A 19,894-nucleotide genomic window follows, 5' to 3' on the forward strand; every position below is an offset into this window, starting at 1 on the left:
CACCAGCCTCATCTCTGCAAGTAAAGCGCATTGAGAACCAGGCTTTGGAAAAGGGATCCAAAGTGGCCGTCTTGATTGACCCCTATTACAAACCTTCTTGCTATCAGTTTGAAAAGGGCATCCCTTAAGATGCTATATTCTATTTGTTGCCTAAAGGTGCCAAAGCGCAGATGGCTGCTTCTCTGTATCTGGAGTGTCAGAAGTTCCCATCCTTGGTTGTGGTTGTAATGATCTCTGTTCTCTCTGGCTGTTTTACGCGCTCTGCCGCTGTGAGCACTTCAACGCAGCCTGCTGTATCGAAGCTCTGTCCTCATCCTGTAGGTTTATGGGATTGTAGGAAGGGATTGGTTGATCATGCCCTGGATTTAAAAGGATGTTTGGCGGCTTTGCCCTTTATATGACATCTTTACTTTTGTTCTCAGTTGCTTTCTGCTGTGACTGAGTTATGTTTTCAGTCCACAGTTCCAGCTCCTGTTTTCCCTTAGTAGCAAACAGACGGCTCACCACCCATTTGCCTTGATGTTTTGTGCTACCAGCATGAGATGAAACCACCCAGTTTGTCAGTAATGAAAGGCAGATGCCGTGGTAGAAGTGCAGCTGGGAACCAAGCCGTCGTAACTCTTGTCAGTTGTTTTTAACCCATCGCAAAGCCACTGGCGGCAGGTCGCTTTCCCCAGTTCTCACCTCACCGTCTACATCGGGGCTTGGCTTTGATTATGCTTGCGTTTTTCAACCGTCAGAGGTCACCTTGTGCTCCCCCGCACGTTTTGCCCGCGTTTGCTGGATTCGTCTTTAGCCAGCATCCAGGAAACGAGCAGGGAGAGCGAAGTGACCTCTGTCGGTCAGAAAATGCAAGCATAATCAAAACAAAGCCCCAAAGTAGTTGGCGGGGTGACTGCGAGGAAACAGCCGTGCAGAAATGGTCTTGCTGTGTTAACAAAAACCGTAATAGACACAAGTTCAAGTCCTCTTTTAATGCTATATAAGAAATAATTGACAGATGGAATGCTGCTTCAAAACCACCTTCTTATCAAGCTGTTTTCCTGATCCAAAAATGGCTCTCAAAAGTATTGTTGGGCAAGCTGTGTTCTCTGATCAGCCTGAATGAGCCCTCGGTGACTCTGCTTTCTGTTTTCCAGGGGACTTTGCTGTGCTTCTGAAAGCGGGCATGACGGTGAAGCAGGCCATTGTTTACAACCTCCTCTCGGCCATGATGGCTTACGTGGGGATGCTGATAGGAACGGCTGTGGGGCAATTCGCCAACAACATCACACTCTGGATCTTCGCCGTCACTGCCGGCATGTTCCTCTATGTAGCCCTGGTGGATATGGTAAGAGTTATTGATGGTTGCTTCTTACTGCCTTTGGTTGAGTGACACCAAGGCAAACCAGTGGCCCGCTGAAGGAGCTGCTAAAAGCAGGCTGTAGCGACTCCCTGTCATTTCCCTCTTTGTCACTGTTGTATCGTTTTTGACACTGGGGCCTCCCCGCGAATCTGCAAGGGTACTGTGTGTGTGTGTGTGTGTTTAGTGCCGCCAAATCACTTCCGACTCATGGTGACCCTATGAATGAATGTCCTCCAAAACGTCCTATCTTTAACAGTCCTGCTCAGGTCTTGCAGAGGACCGTGGCTTCCTTTATCAAGTCAACCCATCTCTTGTTGCGTCTTCCTCTTTTCCTGCTGCCTTCTACTCTTCCTAGCATGATTGTCTTTCCCAGGGACTCTTGTTTTCTCATAATATGACCGAAGTATGATAGCCTCAGTTGAGTCATTTTAGCTTCTAGAGAATGTTCAGGCTTGACTTGATCTAGAACCCACTGGTTTGTTTTTTGGGCAGTCCACAGTATTTCAAAGGAATCAACTTTCTTCCTATCTTTCTTCATTGTCCAACTTTCTTCATTGTCCAACTTTCACACCCATACATAGTAAAAGGGAATACGATGCCATGAATTATCTTGATTTTGGTTGCCAGTGACACATCCTTACACTTAAGGGCGAGCACCTCTCACGTCCAGCCATCGAGCATGAAAATGGCGCCTCCTCCATTTTCTAGCAATGGGGGCATGGACGCGACACTGTCTAATACGTTGAGTGGCACCAAGGAAGTACTGCCCTGATGAAGTTGTCATAATTAATTCTGGTCTAAATCTGCACTAGAATGTTGTGGGGTTTTTTGCCATCAAGTCGCAGACTACTTAAGGCGATCTTGTAGGGTTTTCAAATCGAGATGTTCAGTGGCGGTTTACCATTGCCTGCCTCCGCGTCACGCCCCTGGTATTCCTTGGCGGTCTCCCATCCAAATACTAGCCAGGGTCATGGCACAGAGTATCACCCAGCAGGTTTCCATGACAGAGTGGGGATTTGAATCTGGGAGTCCCACGTCCTAGTCTGATACCTTAACCCGGGGGTGTCAAACTCAATTGTTACTAGGGCCGGATATGACATAAATGCCACTTGGTTGGGCTGGGCCATGCCTCACCAGCCCAGATTGGGACTCGGGGGGTGGGGGTTGGTTGCATCAGCTGGTTCAGGGGCCAGATAAGAGCTCTCAAAGAGCCCTATCTGGCCCGCAGGCCTTATGTTTGACACGCCTTCCTTAACCACTACACCACGCTGGCTCTCATGATGCTATTACAGGTTCCTTTAAAAAACAAATGCAATATTGACAGCTGAAGCTACAGACCTGCGCACAATGGAGCCACGTCTGCAACAGTTGAGTTCTGGTGGCTTTTTCAAGAGGTCTTGCGAACGAATGTCATTGACAAATATTCCTCTCGTTTTTCTGTCTTCCAGCTTCCAGAGATGCTTCATGGTGACGGCGACAACGAAGAGCATGGCTACTGTCCGGTGGGGCAGTTCATCCTCCAGAATTTAGGGCTTCTCTTGGGATTCGCCATTATGTTGGTGATCGCCCTTTACGAAGACAAAATAGTGTTGGACATCCAGTTTTGACCATTCCCACAACTCTGCTGTGGCTGCAACAACCATGAAGTGTATGGCTTTCAGTCTGCACTGTTGTACTGTATGCACATTGTTCCCTGGCAGACCAGTGGCTTGCGCCGCTTACAAGTACAGTGTTCCGGTGTCTGCACCAACAAGCCTCCCGCTTTCTCGCAAAAACCACCAAACTGAAAAAGGCCTGATACGAAGGTAAGGTCTACATCTCAAGCAGGCATACCACTGGAAGCAGAAAATGCCGGCGTGCTGTTTCAGCATGACGCCACTGCAGCATGCAGCAGGAGCTGGGGGCCCCCCCAGTGGAAAAGGTCTTTTCATTTTTATACTTGAGCAAATGGCGACGTGCACGCTTCTGCTGCTCCAGAGCTACAGTCCTTGGTGGAGGATAGAAACTGTCCGTTGCCTTTAACACAGCCTCCCGCTTAGAGTTTGTGTCCCGCTCCCCTCACCTGCAAGAAAAAATAAATCTGTTGGTGCATGACTAGGAAACACTCTGGATGGGGTGCAGTCCGAGCATTAGCGTTGCTGCCGACGCTTGTTTTTCTGTGGCTTCCCAGGCATCTCCTGTCATCTGTTTTGACCTCTGCTGAATGGACATTGACCAAAGCAAAGCCACACGTTCGCCTGGCTTCCTTGCTGGATGGCCAGTTTTCTTCCCAGTTGACTGGGCAGGCTCACGGAGCCTCTTATTCCATACCCCACCCCAAAATATGCACAGATACGTTCCCTTCCACAAGCAGCCCTACAGCTTCATGGTGGGGAATACTTCCTATCAAGCTATACGTTGTCCTTTTGAGGCCCGGGGAAAACCAGGCCGCAAACGTCTGCATCGCGCCCCAGAGGCCCGCGTTTTCTAAAATGAGAGGGGAGAGAAGCTTTATGTATTTGATGTTAGCTCATAGATGTTGTTAGCAAAATGCCGAATAGTTAATTCTGCCGGGGGGGGGGGTGTCTCTCTCTCTCTAGCCCTTTCCTGGAATAGCTTAACACGTAACGGGCTTTTTGAGACCCGAACTACTGACAGGGTGCGTTGTGAGTTTTGTTGCTTTGTTCCTCTGACAGAACAGCTGCGTTTGGATCTCCTCAGTTGCGACGGCCAAATTGGTTCTCTCGTCATTCCCTCCCGAACTCCAGGTTGAGAAGTCCTAAGACAAGGGCCACAGCCGTGCCCCTCGGAGGCAGTCCTGGTGACCGTTTACACAACTTCCCCCGAACCGTTCCGAATGTATCACTTTGGCATGCCTCGCCACCTGGGCTTAGAGTACCCATCAGTGCTTGAATTGGGACTGTGGTAAACGAAGGCCCACTTCCAGTATTTGCCGTGTGGGGTCTGTTTTAAAGTTTTTGTTACGTTTTAGGTATCTTACGGGTCTATTCTTACGTTATTTCTTTGGTGGGGGGGCTCCTTCAGGAATCCTGCGGTCACGGGGAAGGGGACGACAGAGTGGTTTCCCACCCCTTCCTGGAAGTGGGACGATGCAGCCACGCAGGTGTCTTCTGTATGACCAGAGGGTTCCTGTGACCGTGAAGCATTACAGGAAGGAGCCCCGCTGCTGAGAGTACGTTGGGATCCATCCCTTAGTTTCTAGCAAGGCAGCTCTCGCTGTCTTCGTAGTGGTACGTGTGGACCAGGATGACAGGCTCTGCCAAGAAGCCTTAACCTGCAGGGAAAAAGCTTTAACGTTAGTGCCAAGCAAGCTTGTGTTTTCCCGGTCCAGGGGAGTCTCCTCCGCGCTCTTGTCTTGTGAGTTCCCGAGGAGAGCAAACCCTGTTCCTCTTCCATTCTGACGTGATGCTGTCATTACAGCGAGAATGGAAGGTGGCAGCTGACTCTTCTGCCCTTCTTCTCTTTGTTCCTATCTCCACTGACCAGCTCAGCTGCATTCAAAGTAGGTACAAAAGCTGAGCTCTTGCAGCTTTGTCGGACTCCTAAAAAATTAACTCGGCCAGAAGTCTGAAAGAGCCTTTCATTCCAAGTGAAAACCGACTCCGAACTTTCTGTCTGATCCTTCCGTTTCATGTCTTGTCGTCATTCCTTTTTACGCGATCACCAGGACTTTCCTTTAAAGGTCTGCCGGTCCCCTTTTGTCGAGCGGCTTTCTCTAGTAGACAGTATTAAGAGTCAAGTTGGATCCGGTGACGTTTCCAAAGGGAGGTTCCGCTGTTGCATTTGGCAAGTGCGCAGAATTCAGTCAGATTCTTGCAGCCGGGTAAGGACCACATCGTAGGATCCTGCTTCACTGGCCGGCCCTCCTCACCAATGAGTTTTGTACTCAGTTTTGTTCTGAACCAGGCAAAATTGAGTCAAGCTGAAATCCTGTTGAGGTGACGGGGCTGACTTTCTGTGGCTCTGGGACTTTGGCCGCACAATTATGGTTAATTCTGCCAAATAGACTGGGGGAGGGGGGGCGTGGCTGACATCATCGAAGTAGATTCTAGTCAGGAAAAAAGGATAATGGGGGAACCCGGCTTTTAAGGTTTTATTTTTGTAATTATGGATAAAGCTACTTCAGGTAGCTCCTTTTTAAAAAAAATTGCTGGAATGTGCCGCAGTGTGACATTGCCTCTCTAGGGAGAAACAAAAAAATTAAGTAAAACTTCTTTGAACAGAAAACAAACACAACAGGTCATGCTGGGAAGTGTGAGGGTCTGTATTTCCCGTTCGAATGGGACGCTTCTTCATTGCTTGCTTGTGTGTGTGTGTGTGTGTGTGTGTTACACGTTGTGACGAGCAATGCAGCAGCCGTGGCCTCTCATTTCCTCGAGTACTGAATTCCCAGGCCGTTTTCTTTGAAATGCAAAGTTTTAGATCGCGTTTTTGGACAATCGCGATTCCGCTACATTTCTAACCTGGCCTTCGTCATTCCGTTCTGCTGGAGTCCGGTCTCAGTTAACTGTGTACTTGTCGGAGGGCGTAAATGTTCTGTCTCTTACGATGCTGTCACTGTGTGACATGCCATGAGAATTTTGGTGTCAATCACGCTGCGCTCAGATCCTGCAGTCTCCTAGGAAGCAGTGTGACTTCTTTTCTTACAGTTGAAACAATGTGATTATGGTCCTGAAAGATATTTGAGATATCAGCTTCTTTTCTTCTTTAACGAAATCATTTTTTTTTAAAAAAAAAGATAAAGCTGGAAATGATAAAATGCTGTTTTGTTCATTGTCAATGGTGTTGTGTTCATCTTATGTATGTTCCTTATTTATAAGGAACGTCAGAAAATAAAACAGTGGAATAAGCAAACGGGCTTCTCTGGATTTTGTTAAAACAGACTTTTAATTTTTCAGGAATGAATAAAGACACAAGTTAAATTTAAAATAAAGACGCAAATTAAATTTTAAGTTTTTAAAGTCATAGCTGAAAATTACGAGTGTCGTAAAAGTCTTTTGAGTTCCATCTCGACGGACGCTTGAAGCTTTGGCTTATGAGTTGAGCTGGCACAGAAGGGCCACCCCTCGGCCGATCCAGTGCTGCTGCTGTTGGTCTGAAGGGAGGATCATGCCAATCACAAAGTTGGTGGAGTGGCCGGTCGTCGACAGGGTTCCTCGTCTCTCGCTGGTCTTGTACACGGGGGCCAAGTAGCTCGGCCTGTCTGGAATCTCAGACCTTTTGCATGGCTTCAACCACATCTGTGACGAAGAGGGGAAGAAACGGAAGAAGAGTTGATTTTTATATGCCGACTTTCTCTGCCACTTAAGGGAGACTCAAACCAGCTTACAATCACCTTCCCCTCCCCTCCCACAACAGACACCCTGTGAGGTAGGTGGGACTGAGAGAGTGTGACTAGCCCAAGGTCACCCAGCTGGCTTCATGTGGAGGAGTGGGGAAACCAACCCGGTTCACCAGATTAGCCTCCGCCGCTCATGTGGAGGAGTGGGGAATCAAACCCAGTTCTCCAGCTCAGAGTCCACTGCTCCAAACCACCGCTCTTAACCACTACACCACACTGGCTCTCAAAGGGACATTCTGAAGCGTCTTCTATAAACTCCTCTGTTCTGTTTCAGACTCACAGTTCCACTACTTAATTTGTCTTGGCAGGGAGAAAGGCTGGGTCCTTCTCTCCCCCACCCTGCAAAAACCCTTCCTGGTGACTTCCTCTCATCGGCTCTGTCCAAAATATTAAAGTAGAGGCAGGCATTTCCGATTGGCTTAGCTAAAATGGCTGCTGTGGCCAACGCTGGTGCAGGACCCCTGCCTCCAAACTAGCGTGTATAAATTGTCTTTCACTCCAGCATTAGCGATTTCAGACGGGCAACCGTGTTAGCCTGTAGTAGAACGAAATGCATGTCCGGCAGCCCCCTTAAGGATGAACAGAATTGTTCAAGGTTTAAGCTTTCCTGAGTCAAAAGCTCATTTTGTCAGCCACAAATAATGAAAGCTTGTATCCTGGAAAATTTTGTGGTAATAGGCTCCTCGACTCGGATTTTGTTCCGGTGGCACTGTGCATGTGTGAAACGGCCTTTGCAGAACTAACACCACCCAAAGTGATTTGGAATTTCAACTATATAACTCTTCAGTAGAAGCAGGTAAAATATTTAGCTATGAGGCGTTGAAGAATGTTATCAGCAGGCTGTGCACCCAGAGGTATGAATCATCAGCGTAACAATTCAATCCTGTGCATGCTTTGGTCAGAAGGGAAGACCTTCTCCACGCTTACTTGGAAATAAACCACACTGAACGCAAAAGACTGAAGCCTCAATTTAAGCTGGAGGATTCTTCACCCAAGTTCAGATGACATATACGAACATAAGAGAAGCCCTGCTGGATCAGACCAAGGCCCATCAAGTCCAGCAGCATGTTCACACTGTGGCCAATCGGGTGCCTCTAGGAAACCCCCAAACAAGACGACTGCAGCAGCACCATCCTGCCTGTGTTCCACAGCACCCAATATAATAGGCTTGCTCCTCTGATCCTGGAGAGAACAGGTATGCGACATGACTAGCATCCGCTTTAACACAGTAAATACTAACCACTGGCATAGTATCATAAAGGATTTTGGGATGGGATTCTCCAAGTTTCTTAGTCTTCCTGTTCCAGCGAGCTCCATCCAGGAACAACCCATGAATGTAGACACCTGTATTGTAAAATAAGCAGCCCTCAATGCCTGAGCCGAGTCCTGGCGTGCATCAAATGGCAAAGCTGTGTGCGCTGCATATATTTCAAAGCCCATAGTGTGGTTGTGTTGGATTGTAAACTGTAGTTAGGGAAATGGTCTCTGAATGGAATCCTTTCTTTAAGCTTAGCTACTATACTGAGATATTGGTTTTTGTAGGTTATCCGGAGTGTGACCGTGGTCTTGGTATTTTCTTTCCTGATGTTTTACCAGCAGCTGTAGCCCGGATAACCTACAAGAACCAAAGAACTCTGACCGTGAAAGCCTTCGACAATATTTTATACTGAGATAACTCATTTTTGCATAATTTCTTCATTGCATACTTTGGGGACAGGGACCAGCGACCCACTGCACTGGCTACAGATTTGCCTGTACATACAATAGGGTTGCCAGCTCTGGGCAGGGAAATACCCAGAGATTTTGGGGGTGGAGCCTGAGGAAGCTGGGGTATGGGGAGGGGAGGGTCTTCAATGGTGTATAATGCCATAGAGTCCACCTTCCGAAGTGGCCATTATCTCTAGAGGAACTGATTTATATTACCTGGAGATCTGTTGTAATAGCGGGAGATCTCCAGCTACTACCTGGATCTTGGCAACCCTAACATACAGTGATGTACATGAATGGAAGTTTATTGCATATTGCAATCCTACAGGTTGATATTGTTTCAGTGAATAAATAAATTTTATTTGCGGCTAATAAGCCAGATAAAACAGAAACTGACCCTACAGAGTAGGCCAACAAAATTAGGAATCACCCAATTTTACACTTCCACAGATTAGGGAACATTGAGGTGATGTAGCTTCATTGCTATGGCACAATATTTTGCGACCTGGGTGGTGACTGGTGAGCTGCCTCCCAGCAGAAACCTTCTGGTCCATTCACCCTCATCAACAGAGCCCATTTCCCTAATCAAAGGGTCAATAAAATTTCAGTGAATAAGTAACGGGTGAATTGCTGGGCCAACAGCATAACTTTCCACTGTTAAAGAACATAAGAAAGGCCCTGCTGGATCAGACCCAGACCCATCAAGTCCAGCAGTCTGTTCACACCGTGGCCAAGCAGGTGCCTCTAGGAAGCCACTAACAAGACGAGTGCAGCAGCACCATCCTGCCTGTGTTCCACCGCACCCAAAATAATAGGCATGTTGCTGCCATGAAATCAGGAGGAACCCCCCCCCCCTGAAATCACTGGGTTACTACTGCACAAAGCGGTTTCTTGAGATGAGTTTTCCAAGCATGAATTGATAATCCTAGTAAGCACTGGAAATTAAAAAATACCTTGGTAAGGTACTGATGTGGTGTAGCATAGGGGTACATTGGGGAGAGCGAAGGGCACACTGCCTTGACCTGGATGGCCCAGTCCAGCCTGATCTTATCAGCTCTTAGAAGCAAAGAAAAGTCAGCCCTGGTTAATACTTGGATGGGCGACCAACCAGGAAGTCCAGGATTGCTACGCAGAGGCAGGCAACGGCAAGTAGCTGCTGTTCCTCTCTTGCCATGGAAACCCTACGGGGCAGCCATAAGTGAGCTATGACTTGATGGCACTTTCCACCACCAAGGGCACATCCCTGCTCAACTTCGTACGACACCGGACCCCCAGCTGCCCCCCAGCACAACCTCTCCCCTCAGGCTAGTAAGGAGGAAATTGGGTGTAAAGTGCAGTTTTAAGTAGCAGCTGACTTATGACCGCCCCATAGGGTTTTCAAGGCAAGAGACTAACAGGTGGTTTGCCATTGCCTTCCTAGAAACATAGAGTTGGAAGGGACCACCAGGGTCATCTAGCCCAACCCCCTGCACAATGCAGGAAATTCACAACTACCTCCCCCCACACACACACACACCCAGTGACCCCTACTTCATGCCCAAAAGATGGCCACAACAACCCTGGCATGCCTTTGTGGACTCACCGAGGCCGAGCCTGCTTAGCTTCTGAGATCTGGCGAGATCAGGCTAGCCTGGGCCATCCAGGTCAGGGCTGAGAAGGAAATGGGACTAGCTCAAATATGTACCTTTCCATGAAGGTACATCGAGGGGCTACGCATGAAATATTTTCAAATCTCTCTCCTCTGGGGTAATTAAAAGAATATTTGGTTGTACTCACCGTCTTCAGGAGCGTTTTTGTACTCTTTGTCCTCCAGTACTTCGTAGTCGAAGCCCAGCAGGTCTATGGGGATGGTGTACTTGCGGGCGTAATTCTGCTGGGCGCCCGTTAAGAAGGCTTGAGTAAAGAAGAATCCAGAAAGCCAAAACGTTGGCGGCGTTCCAGTCTCGTACCAGCTCTGCAGCGACAGGAGGGAAGGGGTGGGAAACATGGGAGCTCAGTTAGATCTTACGGCATTTTTTAAAAAAGCCTTACGTTAAATATGACATTTATCCTGCAGGGCTACGGCAGCCTGTCATGTGAGCACACGAACACATGAAGCTGCCTTATGCTGAATCAGACCATCGGTCCATCCGAGTCAGTATTGTCTACTCAGACAGGCAGTGGCTCTCCAGGGTCTCAGGCGGAGGTATTTCACATCACCTACTTGCCTAGTCCCTTTAACTAGAGACGCCGGGGATTGAACCTGGGACCTTCTGCATGCCAAGCAGAGGCTCCACCACTGAACCACAGCCCCTCCCTCAAAAATAATCTGTGCCATCTGCCAATTTCCTAAAAACTGCCAGCACTGCCCGTGAGTAGCTGAACTGCCCTGGGTTGGAATCTGGGTTTTAATTCCAGTAGAGTTCTCCTGTAGAGACCCTTTGGTAGGTCACAACTCAGTTCCCACAACAAAGACACCCGTTTCTCTGCTTTGTTAAATGATTCTCCACTCTGAGTTAGTTTGCATGTTCTGATATGAGGCTTCCTTAGTGCCCGCCTTCCAAGGAAGGCCATCCATGAAGTCTGATTCAAATGTGGCCCATGGGCCACCATTCTACCACCCCACCCACCCCAGCCAGCAATCATCCTGCAGAAGTTTCAATGTATGGCCGCCGTCTCCGTAAAATGAACGGAAACAGCCTAGTTCAGAGGGTTACTTGTTACAAAAATGGTTTCAGCAAACATTAGGAAGAAATTTCCTCAGTGGAAAAGGCTTCCTTGGGAGGTGGTAAGCTCTCCTTCCCTGGAGGTTTTTAAGAAGAGGCTGAATGGCCGCCTGTCAGCAATGCTGATTCCATGACCTTAAGCAGATGATGAGAGGGAGGGATGAGCCAGTGCTCGGCTCTCATGGCCCTTTCTTACATGACCAGGGAAATGCCAATCACCACTCTAGGGTCAGGAAGGAAATCTCCAGGCCAGATTGGCCAGGGATCCTGGAGGGTTTTTTTGCCATCTTCTGGGCATTTAGCAGGGGGCTTTGGAGAGTGAAGTGGAAGGTAGTTGTGAATTTCCTGCATTGTGCAGGGGGTCAGGTTACATGACCCTTGAGGTCCCTTCCGGCTCTATGTTTCTGCGTGGACAGAAGATCAAGGTGGGTCTTTGGACAGACATCATAGGAAGCGTGCGCAGCTGAACAATAGTTGTTTGGAATCCATTAAACCCCCCAACAGGCAGAACAGTTTGCACAGCTGGAGGGGCTCCCACCTGTAAGAACTTCAGCCGGGCAAGGAAATCGTTCACGTAGCTTCCGAGGGGTTTCAGGCTCGGGTAAGACTTCTTCATCCACATGCCTGGGATTTTGCCTTTCAAGATGCTGCTCACCACCTCCTCCAGTTCTGCAGACATCACCACCAGGCCCTGGTAGAGAGAGACGGGGAAGGGAAAAGCCACCAGAATGGACTCGTCTCAGTCCTCTGAGATCATGCAGGATAATAAGCAGCACTGACAACAGAGCCATCTCAGTAAACGCAGCCACTGGTTTAGGCGCAGTTCAAAAGAAGAGTTGAACACATGAAGTTGCCTTATTCTAAACCAGACCCTCAGTCCATCAAAGTCAGTATTGTCTACTCAAGACTGGCAGCGGGTCTCCAGGGTCTCAGGCGGAGGTCTTTCACATCACCCACTTGCCTAGTCCCTTTAACTGGAGATGCCGGGGATTGAACCCGGGACCTTCTGCATGCCAAGCAGAGGCTCTACCACTGAGCCACGGCCCCTCCCCTATTGGTTGGTTTTTATATGCCGACTTTCTCTACCACTTAAGGAAGAATCAAACCGGCTTACAATCACCTTCCCTTCCCTTCCCCACAAAAGACACCCTGTTATTACATCTCCCGCTATTACAACTGATCTCCAGCCAACAGAGATCAGTTCCCCTGGAGAAAATGGCCGCTTTGGCCATTGGACTCTGGTATTGAAATCCCTCCCCTCCCCAAACCTTGCCCTCCTCAGGCTCTGCCCCAAAAATCTCCCGCTGGTGGCAAAGAGGGACCCTGGCAACCCTAGCACTTGGGCATTTCCACACATTTTGCCCATGTTTTCCAGTTGCTGTTTTAGCCAGAATCTGGAAAACAAGCGGGGAGAGTGAGGTGACCTCTGATGGTCAGGAAAGACGTGGGGTGACCATGAGGGAAACAGCCCTGCGTAAATGTCCTAAGAGGGAGCTTTGGCTCTTAAAAGCTCAAACCCTGACAATCACGTTGGACTCTAAAGCGCTGCTGGGCTCGAACCGAGTTGTTCCGCCACAGAGCAACGTGGCCACCCTCTGAAACAGTTGAGTGTTGGAAGGTCACCTTGATTGCTTTCTGAATGTTGATGCAGGAGTCCCGTATCGTTTGCAGCAATTTGTTGAATCGCCCCATCTCTTGGACGAGGACGGTGTTCATGCTCTGGGTGTAGGTCGTCGGGTATCTCCGCATCGCCGCCTCGATGTGGAAGTCGGCCGGAAGCTTGCTCTGGATGTCGCTGGCCACCTCGCGCACGATTTCGTCAGACGACTTGGCACCTGCACCCGACGCACGAGACTGGAGCAAAAAGCAAGGCGTGATTAAACTCTGCACAGCCTCATTGATATTTCAGCCTGGCTCTCTCCTTATTTATTTATTTGTTTATTGGTTTTATATCCCGCCCTCACTCCCTGGCCAAAGGCCGGGTTCAGGGCGGCTTACAATGAACAATTGATACAAAATACAACACACTAAAATAACTATAAAATCATAAAATACTAATACAAAATCAGTAAAATACAGAACCAAAACTAGATTGGTGGAGTGGTTAAGAGTGGTGGTTTGGAGTGGTGGACTCTGATCTGGAGAACCGGGTTTGATTCCCCACTCCTCCTCATGAAGCCAGCTTGGTGACCTTGGGATAGTCACAGCTCTCTCAGCCCCACCCACCTCACAGGGTGTCTGTTGGGAGGAGAAAGGAAGGTGATTGTAAAAACCAACTCTTCTTTTTCTTCTAAATGTAACCGTACATAGCAAGTGCCGCTCATTGCAATATAGGGCCACTGCAGAGCCTGCGAACAACCATAACCCCCAACATATCAGTTTATAATCAGACCATGGTAAGAATGGGGTGGGGAACCAGCATAGATGACAACTCGTAGCTATTCTCAACTGTAGGCCTGGTGGAATAACTGTTCTGCTGGCCCCGCAGAAAGCTTGAATATCCCGCAGGCCCTGGTCTTGTTAGAAAGGGAGCTCCGCCAGGCCGGGACCAAGGCTGAAAACGCCCTGGCCTTAGAGAGTCTTTCCAGACAGAAAGGGCTCTTATTATTTATAAAGTGTTTTTTTAAGTTATGTAACAAAAACGTTTTATTGTTTCATCCCTTCATCCAAAGTATTTTAATATTTATTTATGTACGTGCTTGGGGAAGGGCCGTGGCTCAGTGGTAGAGCATCTGCTTGGCATGCAGAAGGTCCCAGGTTCAATCCCTGGCATCTCCAGTTAAAGAGACCAGGCAAGTAGGTGATGTGAAAGGCCCCTGCCTGAGACCCTGGAGAGCCATAGGAAGGGGCTGTGGCTCAGTGGTAGAGCATCTGCTTGGCGTGCAGAAAGCCCCAGGTTCAATCCCTGGCATCTCCAGTTAAAGGGACTAGGCAAGTAGGTAATGTGAAAGGCCCTTTTCTGCCTGAGACCCTGGAGAGCCGCTGCCAGTCTGAGTAGACAAAACTGACTTTGATGGACCAAGGGTCTGATTCAGTAGAAGGCAGCTTCCTGTCTGTGTTCATGTGTACTTCATTTATGCCCCGTTTTTCTCCCCAGTGGGGGACCCCAGGTGGCTCACAACATCCCCTTCTCCGTTTTGTCCTCACAACAACCCTATGAGGTAGGGTAGATTGAGCGTGTGTGACTGGCCCAAGGTCACTCAGCGAGCTTCCATGGCAGAGCGGGGTTTCAAACCTGCATCTCCCAAATCCTAGCCTTATGTTGTAATTAGCAATTAGTAATCAGCATCTGAAATAACACTATTCCCAACAGAAGCATGTTCCATACCCCAGACCACACATCTTTGTATTATCTCTATCTCTTTCCCATCCTCAAACTTTTAATATATTCAATTAGTTTGCGTAATTTTTCACATTATTCAGCCTTTTTTGGGGGGTTGGGGAAGACTTTTTGCTTCCAATATTCTGCAAAGATAAATCTTGCCATCATCAAAATGTTCAGGGTTATCATTTGGTCCTTTTTCAGAAACCAGAACAACCAGAACAACATACGTTAACGGTAACATTAATGGAGTGCAGGAAAGGTCTATGCCTCATCTTTCTAGTAAGGTATTTATCTTAAAATCGTCTTCGCAAAATTTATAAAACTATTACTCAATATTTTACAACAGCAGCTAATTCTGGAACTTTCCTGTGCCTTTCAAGCTGATGCTTATGCATAATCCTGCCTGCAAATAGACTGGATCCTTCCATCCAACTGAATGGTGACCTGACACATGCTAATGGTTCTCATGCTAATAATGAATAAATACAGATGAATGCATTTGAGAAACACAAGTAGTAGCACATCTTTGCTACACTACTAGGGGACCTTTTACTGAGGTTATTTTTTAGGGCACTAGTGAAATGCACACCTTAACACAGGCAATGTCAGGAAAGGGGAGTTTCCATTCTACGTTCTTGAATCAATACACGATAGTAGAAAATTTTAGAATATTCATCTAATCCAGAAGACTTTTTGGATTCTCCTTGATTTAATATTTCAGCAACTACTCTGAAAAACTGCTTTTATAAAAACTAGTCATGGTGTTCAATAAAGTGACAGTGAATTCATGAATATTGCAGCAACAGTCAAATGAGGAAAGAGAGAACAAAGTCTCGGTATTTAAAATTGTATCAAAAAAACTTCTTTATCAATGAATAAATGTGCCGTTAACAGGAGGAGCTCAGCAGCTAGGAGCTTTGGAAATCGACATACCTGAGTTAGAAGAATATTATCAAACAGCAGTTGGGTCTCAGCTTGATCTTTGGTGATATCGGCGTTGGCGTTCATCCCAAAGATCTCTGGGGTGGGGTTCAGAGGCAGAGATTTGGTGTATTCGATATAGCTTAGATACTGAAAAAGAACCAGTGGAAATGATAAATGGCTTGCTCCGTTTTTGGGGTGGAGGAAGCCAAAGCAGTGTGTTAAATGATAACCCCTCGGATGCTAAAGTGACTTTTCCCTCAATCAATCAATAATTTATTTGTAGTCATATAGACCATCAAATAAAGCAAATTTGCATAGTTAAATAGTATAGGATAAAAACAAATACAAAATGGATTTGCTATTAAAATGGTTAAAAATGGCAGGATTATCAAGATGCATAACTAATTAATATTCAATCAAATACTAAATGTGGGTAAAATTAGAATGCTTGATAATATTCTAAAATTACAGAGGTTAAAACTAGAAATAAATAAATAAATAAATAAATATGCATTCAATCTGTAGGGTCAAACAGTATTCATTCTCTATTTCCTTGGCTATTGTAGGTTCTTCAGAGGCAGAATCTTTGTGTATTCAATATAGCTTAGATACTAAAAAAGAACGAGTGGAAACGATCAACGGCTTGCTCCATATTTTGGGGTGGAGGAAGCCAAAGCAGTGTGTTAAATGATGACCCCTCGGATGCTAAAGCGACCCTTTCCTCTAAACCAATCAGCCATCTTGTTTCGCCGAACAAAATTCTGCAGTGTAAACAGAAGTTAAGAACATAAGAACATAAGAAAGGCCCTTCTGGATCAGACCCAGGCCCATCAAGTCCAGCAGTCTGTTTACACAGTGGCCAACCAGGTGCCTCTAGGAAGCCACTAACAAGACGAGTGCAGCAGCACCATCCTGCCTGTGTTCCACCGCACCCAAAATAATAGGCATGCTCCTCTGATACTAGAGAGAATAGGTATGCAGCATGACTAATATCCATTCTAACTAACAGCCATGAATACCCCTCTCCTCCATTATTATGTCCAGGAGCCCCTGAATCCCTGACTCCATAGCGTGTACTGAATTGTTTCCCATTATGATGAGCAACATGCGTGTAGGGGGGACTCTCACACAGTGAAGAAGATCCTTGTGCTATGGTGGCAGCTGCTGCCAAAGCAACATTTTTAAAAATCAGCACAGCTAATCAGAAGCACTGCTGGAGAAAAGCCCCACCTGGCCCCACCCACTTTCTAAAAACATCCGATAGGTGCCAGAAAAGGTGTCGGCAGGCGTCATGGCACCCACAGGCACTATGTGGGGGACCCCAGCACTACAGTCATAATACGTTGCTTCGTCAGTGTAGCCTCCATTTTTTTCCATGGGACCTGGAGGAAAGCATCTGTTTGTCCAGTGTAGAAGAAGCTCACCTCTCCTTCAGGGGGAGCAAAATAAATGCCACTGGAATCAAACTTGTAGTCGAGATCCGTAACGATGACAGGATTGTAGAACTTGTTCAAGATGCTGCGGAGGGTGCGCCGGTCCCAGTCGTCAGTCACCCTGCCTCCATAATTACATTCGCCAGTCATGTAGCGGATGGCATCAAACGGCAGCTCCTGAATAACACAAATAAACCCAGCATGGTGTAGTGGTTAAGAGCAGGGGACTCTAACCTGCTTCAATTCCCTGCTCCTCCACATGAGCAGCAGACTCTAATCTGGAGAACTGGGTTCGATCCCCCCCTCCTCCACATGAGCAACGGACTAATTGGGTGAATCAGGTTTGATTCTCCACTCCTCCACATGAGCAGCGAACTCTAATCTGGAGAACCGGGATGGTTTCCCCACTCCTCCACATGAAGCCTGCTCGGTGACCTTGGGCCAGTCACAGTTCTCTCCGAACTATCTCAGCCCCGACTACCTCACAAGGTGTCTGTTGTGGGGAGGGAAAGGGAAAGCGATTGTAAGCCAGTTTGATTTTCCTTAAAAGGCAGAGAAAGTCAGCATATAAAAACCAACTCTTCTTCTTCTCTTTGTCAACATGGCAAGGCTACTAAATAATGTTTGCTTGGAAACAAGAGTTCAAAAGGATCTGGGCTCCCTGCAACTTTTTTTTTTTTAAATTGTGCTACCCCTTATCCTGCCCTACAAACACACACCAACTAGCTGTGTCCCGCAGCACCAGGGGACGTATCTGTCCTGTTCAGTTGGGGCACAGCTGGATTCTTATCGGAGCTGACTGCTTTCAAAAAGCTGCAAAGAGAGTACCTCGTACTGGTTCAGGAACATGTGCAGCTGCTGCACACTGATCCGCAGGTCGGTCTCGTTGAACTCGTACGGAATGTTCCAACCCAGGGGGCCAAACTTCCGCCTCTCTTGGACCAGTGCATGGAAGAAACAGAGCCCGTACAGCAACTTCTTGAATTCAGCCTTTTAAAAAAGAAGGAAAAGAATGTCCCGATCGTAAACAACTTCCTTCTTCCTCCGGCTTCTTAGCTGGACTACCAATGGGAAAGTATTCATTTATTACCCTCATATCCTGCCCTCCTTAGAATCAAAGGGCACTTTCACGCATCCTTAATAATGCACTTTCAATCCACTGTCAATATACTTTAATGATTGTTTGCAAGTGGATTTTGCCGTTTCACACCGTCAAACGCAGCTGCAAAGTGGACTGAAAGTGCATTATTCAGGATGTGTGAAAGCACCCATAGAATCATAAGAGTTGGAAGGGACCACAAGGGTCATCTAGTCCAACCCCCGGCTCAATGCAGGAAATTCACAGCAACCTCCCAAGAGCCCAGGGCATGTGTCTTCTAGGGCTCCTATGCAAGCGTCCAAACCGCTTTTCTTCCTTAGTGCCTTCAGATGCCTCCTTGTGGCTTGTGGAAACAGCAAATACATTGGCTGAAACCACACCTCTGCCCCATCCCATATAAAGCCGGCTGAGGGGAAGGTGGGAGGTTCAGCTTGGTTTTTAAAGTAACAGGGAACGTAGGTGAGGAACCCTCCCTGTGCTCATGGCTCAGCTCCCTGTATGAACATAAGAGGAGAGCCAGCACCGTGTTGTGGTTTACGTGTCAGACTAGGATCTGGGACACCCAGGTTCGAATCCCCGCTCCGCCATGGAAGCTTGCTGGGTGACCTTGGGCCAGTCACGCACTCTCAGCCTCAACCCTGGCAAGGATTTGGATGGGAGACCACCAAAGAAGTCCAGGGGTTTGACAAACCACCTCTGCATGTCTCTTGACTTGAAAACCCTACTGGGTCACCAGTTAGATGTGACTTGATGGCAAAACACACACACACAAACATAAGAAGAGCCCTGCTGGATCAGACCCAGGCCCATCCAGTCCAGCAGTCGGTTCACACCATGGCCAACCAGGTGCCTCTGGGAAGCCCACAAGCAAGACGGCCACAGCAGCATCCTCCCGCTGTGCTCCCCAGCAACTGATTTAAGGAGGCATACCACCTCCAGTAATGCGGGGGGGGGGGAATAGATATCCATCATGATAGTAGTGGATAGCTTGATGATAGCTCGATGAAGATGTCAACCCAGTGTGCGGCTGATATGAAAAAGGCAAATTCCATGCTGGCTATAATTAGACAAGGAATAGAGATAAGGAAGTATTTTGTCAAACAACACCTAGGTAATTGTGGAACTCCCTGCCCCAGGATGTGGTGAAGGCTGCCAACTTGGTGTGAAGAGGGGAGTGGACATATTCATGGAGGAGAGGGCTATTCATGGCTACTAGTCATAATGGATACTAGTCATGATGCATATCTATTCTCTCTAGTATCAGAGGAGCACGCCTATTATATCAGGTGCTGTGGAACACAGGCAGGATGGTGCTGCTGCAGTCGTCTTGTTTGTGGTCTTCCTAGAGGCACCTGGTTGGCCACTGTGTGAACAGACTGCTGGACTTGGTGGGCCTTGGTCTGATCCAGCAGGGCCGTTCTTATGTTCTTAAAACCCAGAGAAGCATAAACCTTCCAATTGCTTCAGTTGCAAATCTCTCCTCTTTTACCTCACCCTGCTTAAAAAGCAACATTACCTTTTCTTTTTTCTTTTTCTGTGCTGAAAACAATTTAGGGGTTTTCTTTAATTGCCAGGAAAAGCAGAAAAGGATCATCGTCTCGGTTTAAGCACCGCAATCTTCCCGTTCTTAATTACGGCCCCTATCACAGAAACTATCTTGGGTCAAGGCCATTCGCTCGCTGAAACCTAATTACGAACACAGCAGGTGGCTCCCCAGCCTGAGATGGTACTCTGAAGGAGGGGTTTATGAGTGCCATCCATCAACCGGCAGGGCCACCGGAGCGCTCCCAGTTAGAGGGGAGTTGCCGTTTCAACGCTCCCGATTAAAGGCTCGATTCTCAGCAGTGCCAGGCTCAGCTATTCTTCTACCGCAGGAATTTCTCCCCTGCCTGGCAGATTTGTGTCGGGAAACGACTTCCTCCTGACTTTCCAAATGGGAAGCTGTATTATTAATGGCTCGCTACAGAAGCTCGGCAGAAAAGGGAACGGAGCTTGGCAGTAAAATAAAAATAAAA

General features: G+C 47.6%; 2 protein-coding genes across 2 annotated transcripts in view; one reads left to right on the forward strand and one right to left on the reverse strand.

Annotated features, from left to right (window-relative positions):
- The window catches only part of SLC39A10 (solute carrier family 39 member 10), a 75,376-nt gene extending 72,402 nt beyond the window's left edge, over positions 1-2,974 (forward strand). Inside the window, exons 9-10 of the mRNA XM_056861353.1 lie at positions 1,140-1,330; positions 2,794-2,974. Coding sequence (XP_056717331.1) covers positions 1,140-1,330; positions 2,794-2,952 — 350 coding nt within the window. The 3' untranslated portion in view covers positions 2,953-2,974. The remainder of the gene's footprint in view (positions 1-1,139; positions 1,331-2,793) is intronic.
- Positions 2,975-6,364: 3,390 nt separating this feature from the next.
- DNAH7 (dynein axonemal heavy chain 7) overlaps positions 6,365-19,894 on the reverse strand; it is a 132,973-nt gene continuing 119,443 nt past the window's right edge. Inside the window, exons 57-64 of the mRNA XM_056861236.1 lie at positions 17,609-17,770; positions 16,772-16,957; positions 15,357-15,494; positions 12,722-12,952; positions 11,637-11,789; positions 10,170-10,347; positions 7,927-8,030; positions 6,365-6,585 (exon numbers count right to left, since the gene is read on the reverse strand). Of these exons, the coding sequence (XP_056717214.1) occupies positions 6,379-6,585; positions 7,927-8,030; positions 10,170-10,347; positions 11,637-11,789; positions 12,722-12,952; positions 15,357-15,494; positions 16,772-16,957; positions 17,609-17,770 (1,359 nt within the window). The 3' untranslated portion in view covers positions 6,365-6,378. The remainder of the gene's footprint in view (positions 6,586-7,926; positions 8,031-10,169; positions 10,348-11,636; positions 11,790-12,721; positions 12,953-15,356; positions 15,495-16,771; positions 16,958-17,608; positions 17,771-19,894) is intronic.

This window comes from Euleptes europaea, chromosome 15 (genome assembly GCF_029931775.1).
Source record: "Euleptes europaea isolate rEulEur1 chromosome 15, rEulEur1.hap1, whole genome shotgun sequence".
Lineage (NCBI taxonomy): Eukaryota > Metazoa > Chordata > Lepidosauria > Squamata > Sphaerodactylidae > Euleptes > Euleptes europaea.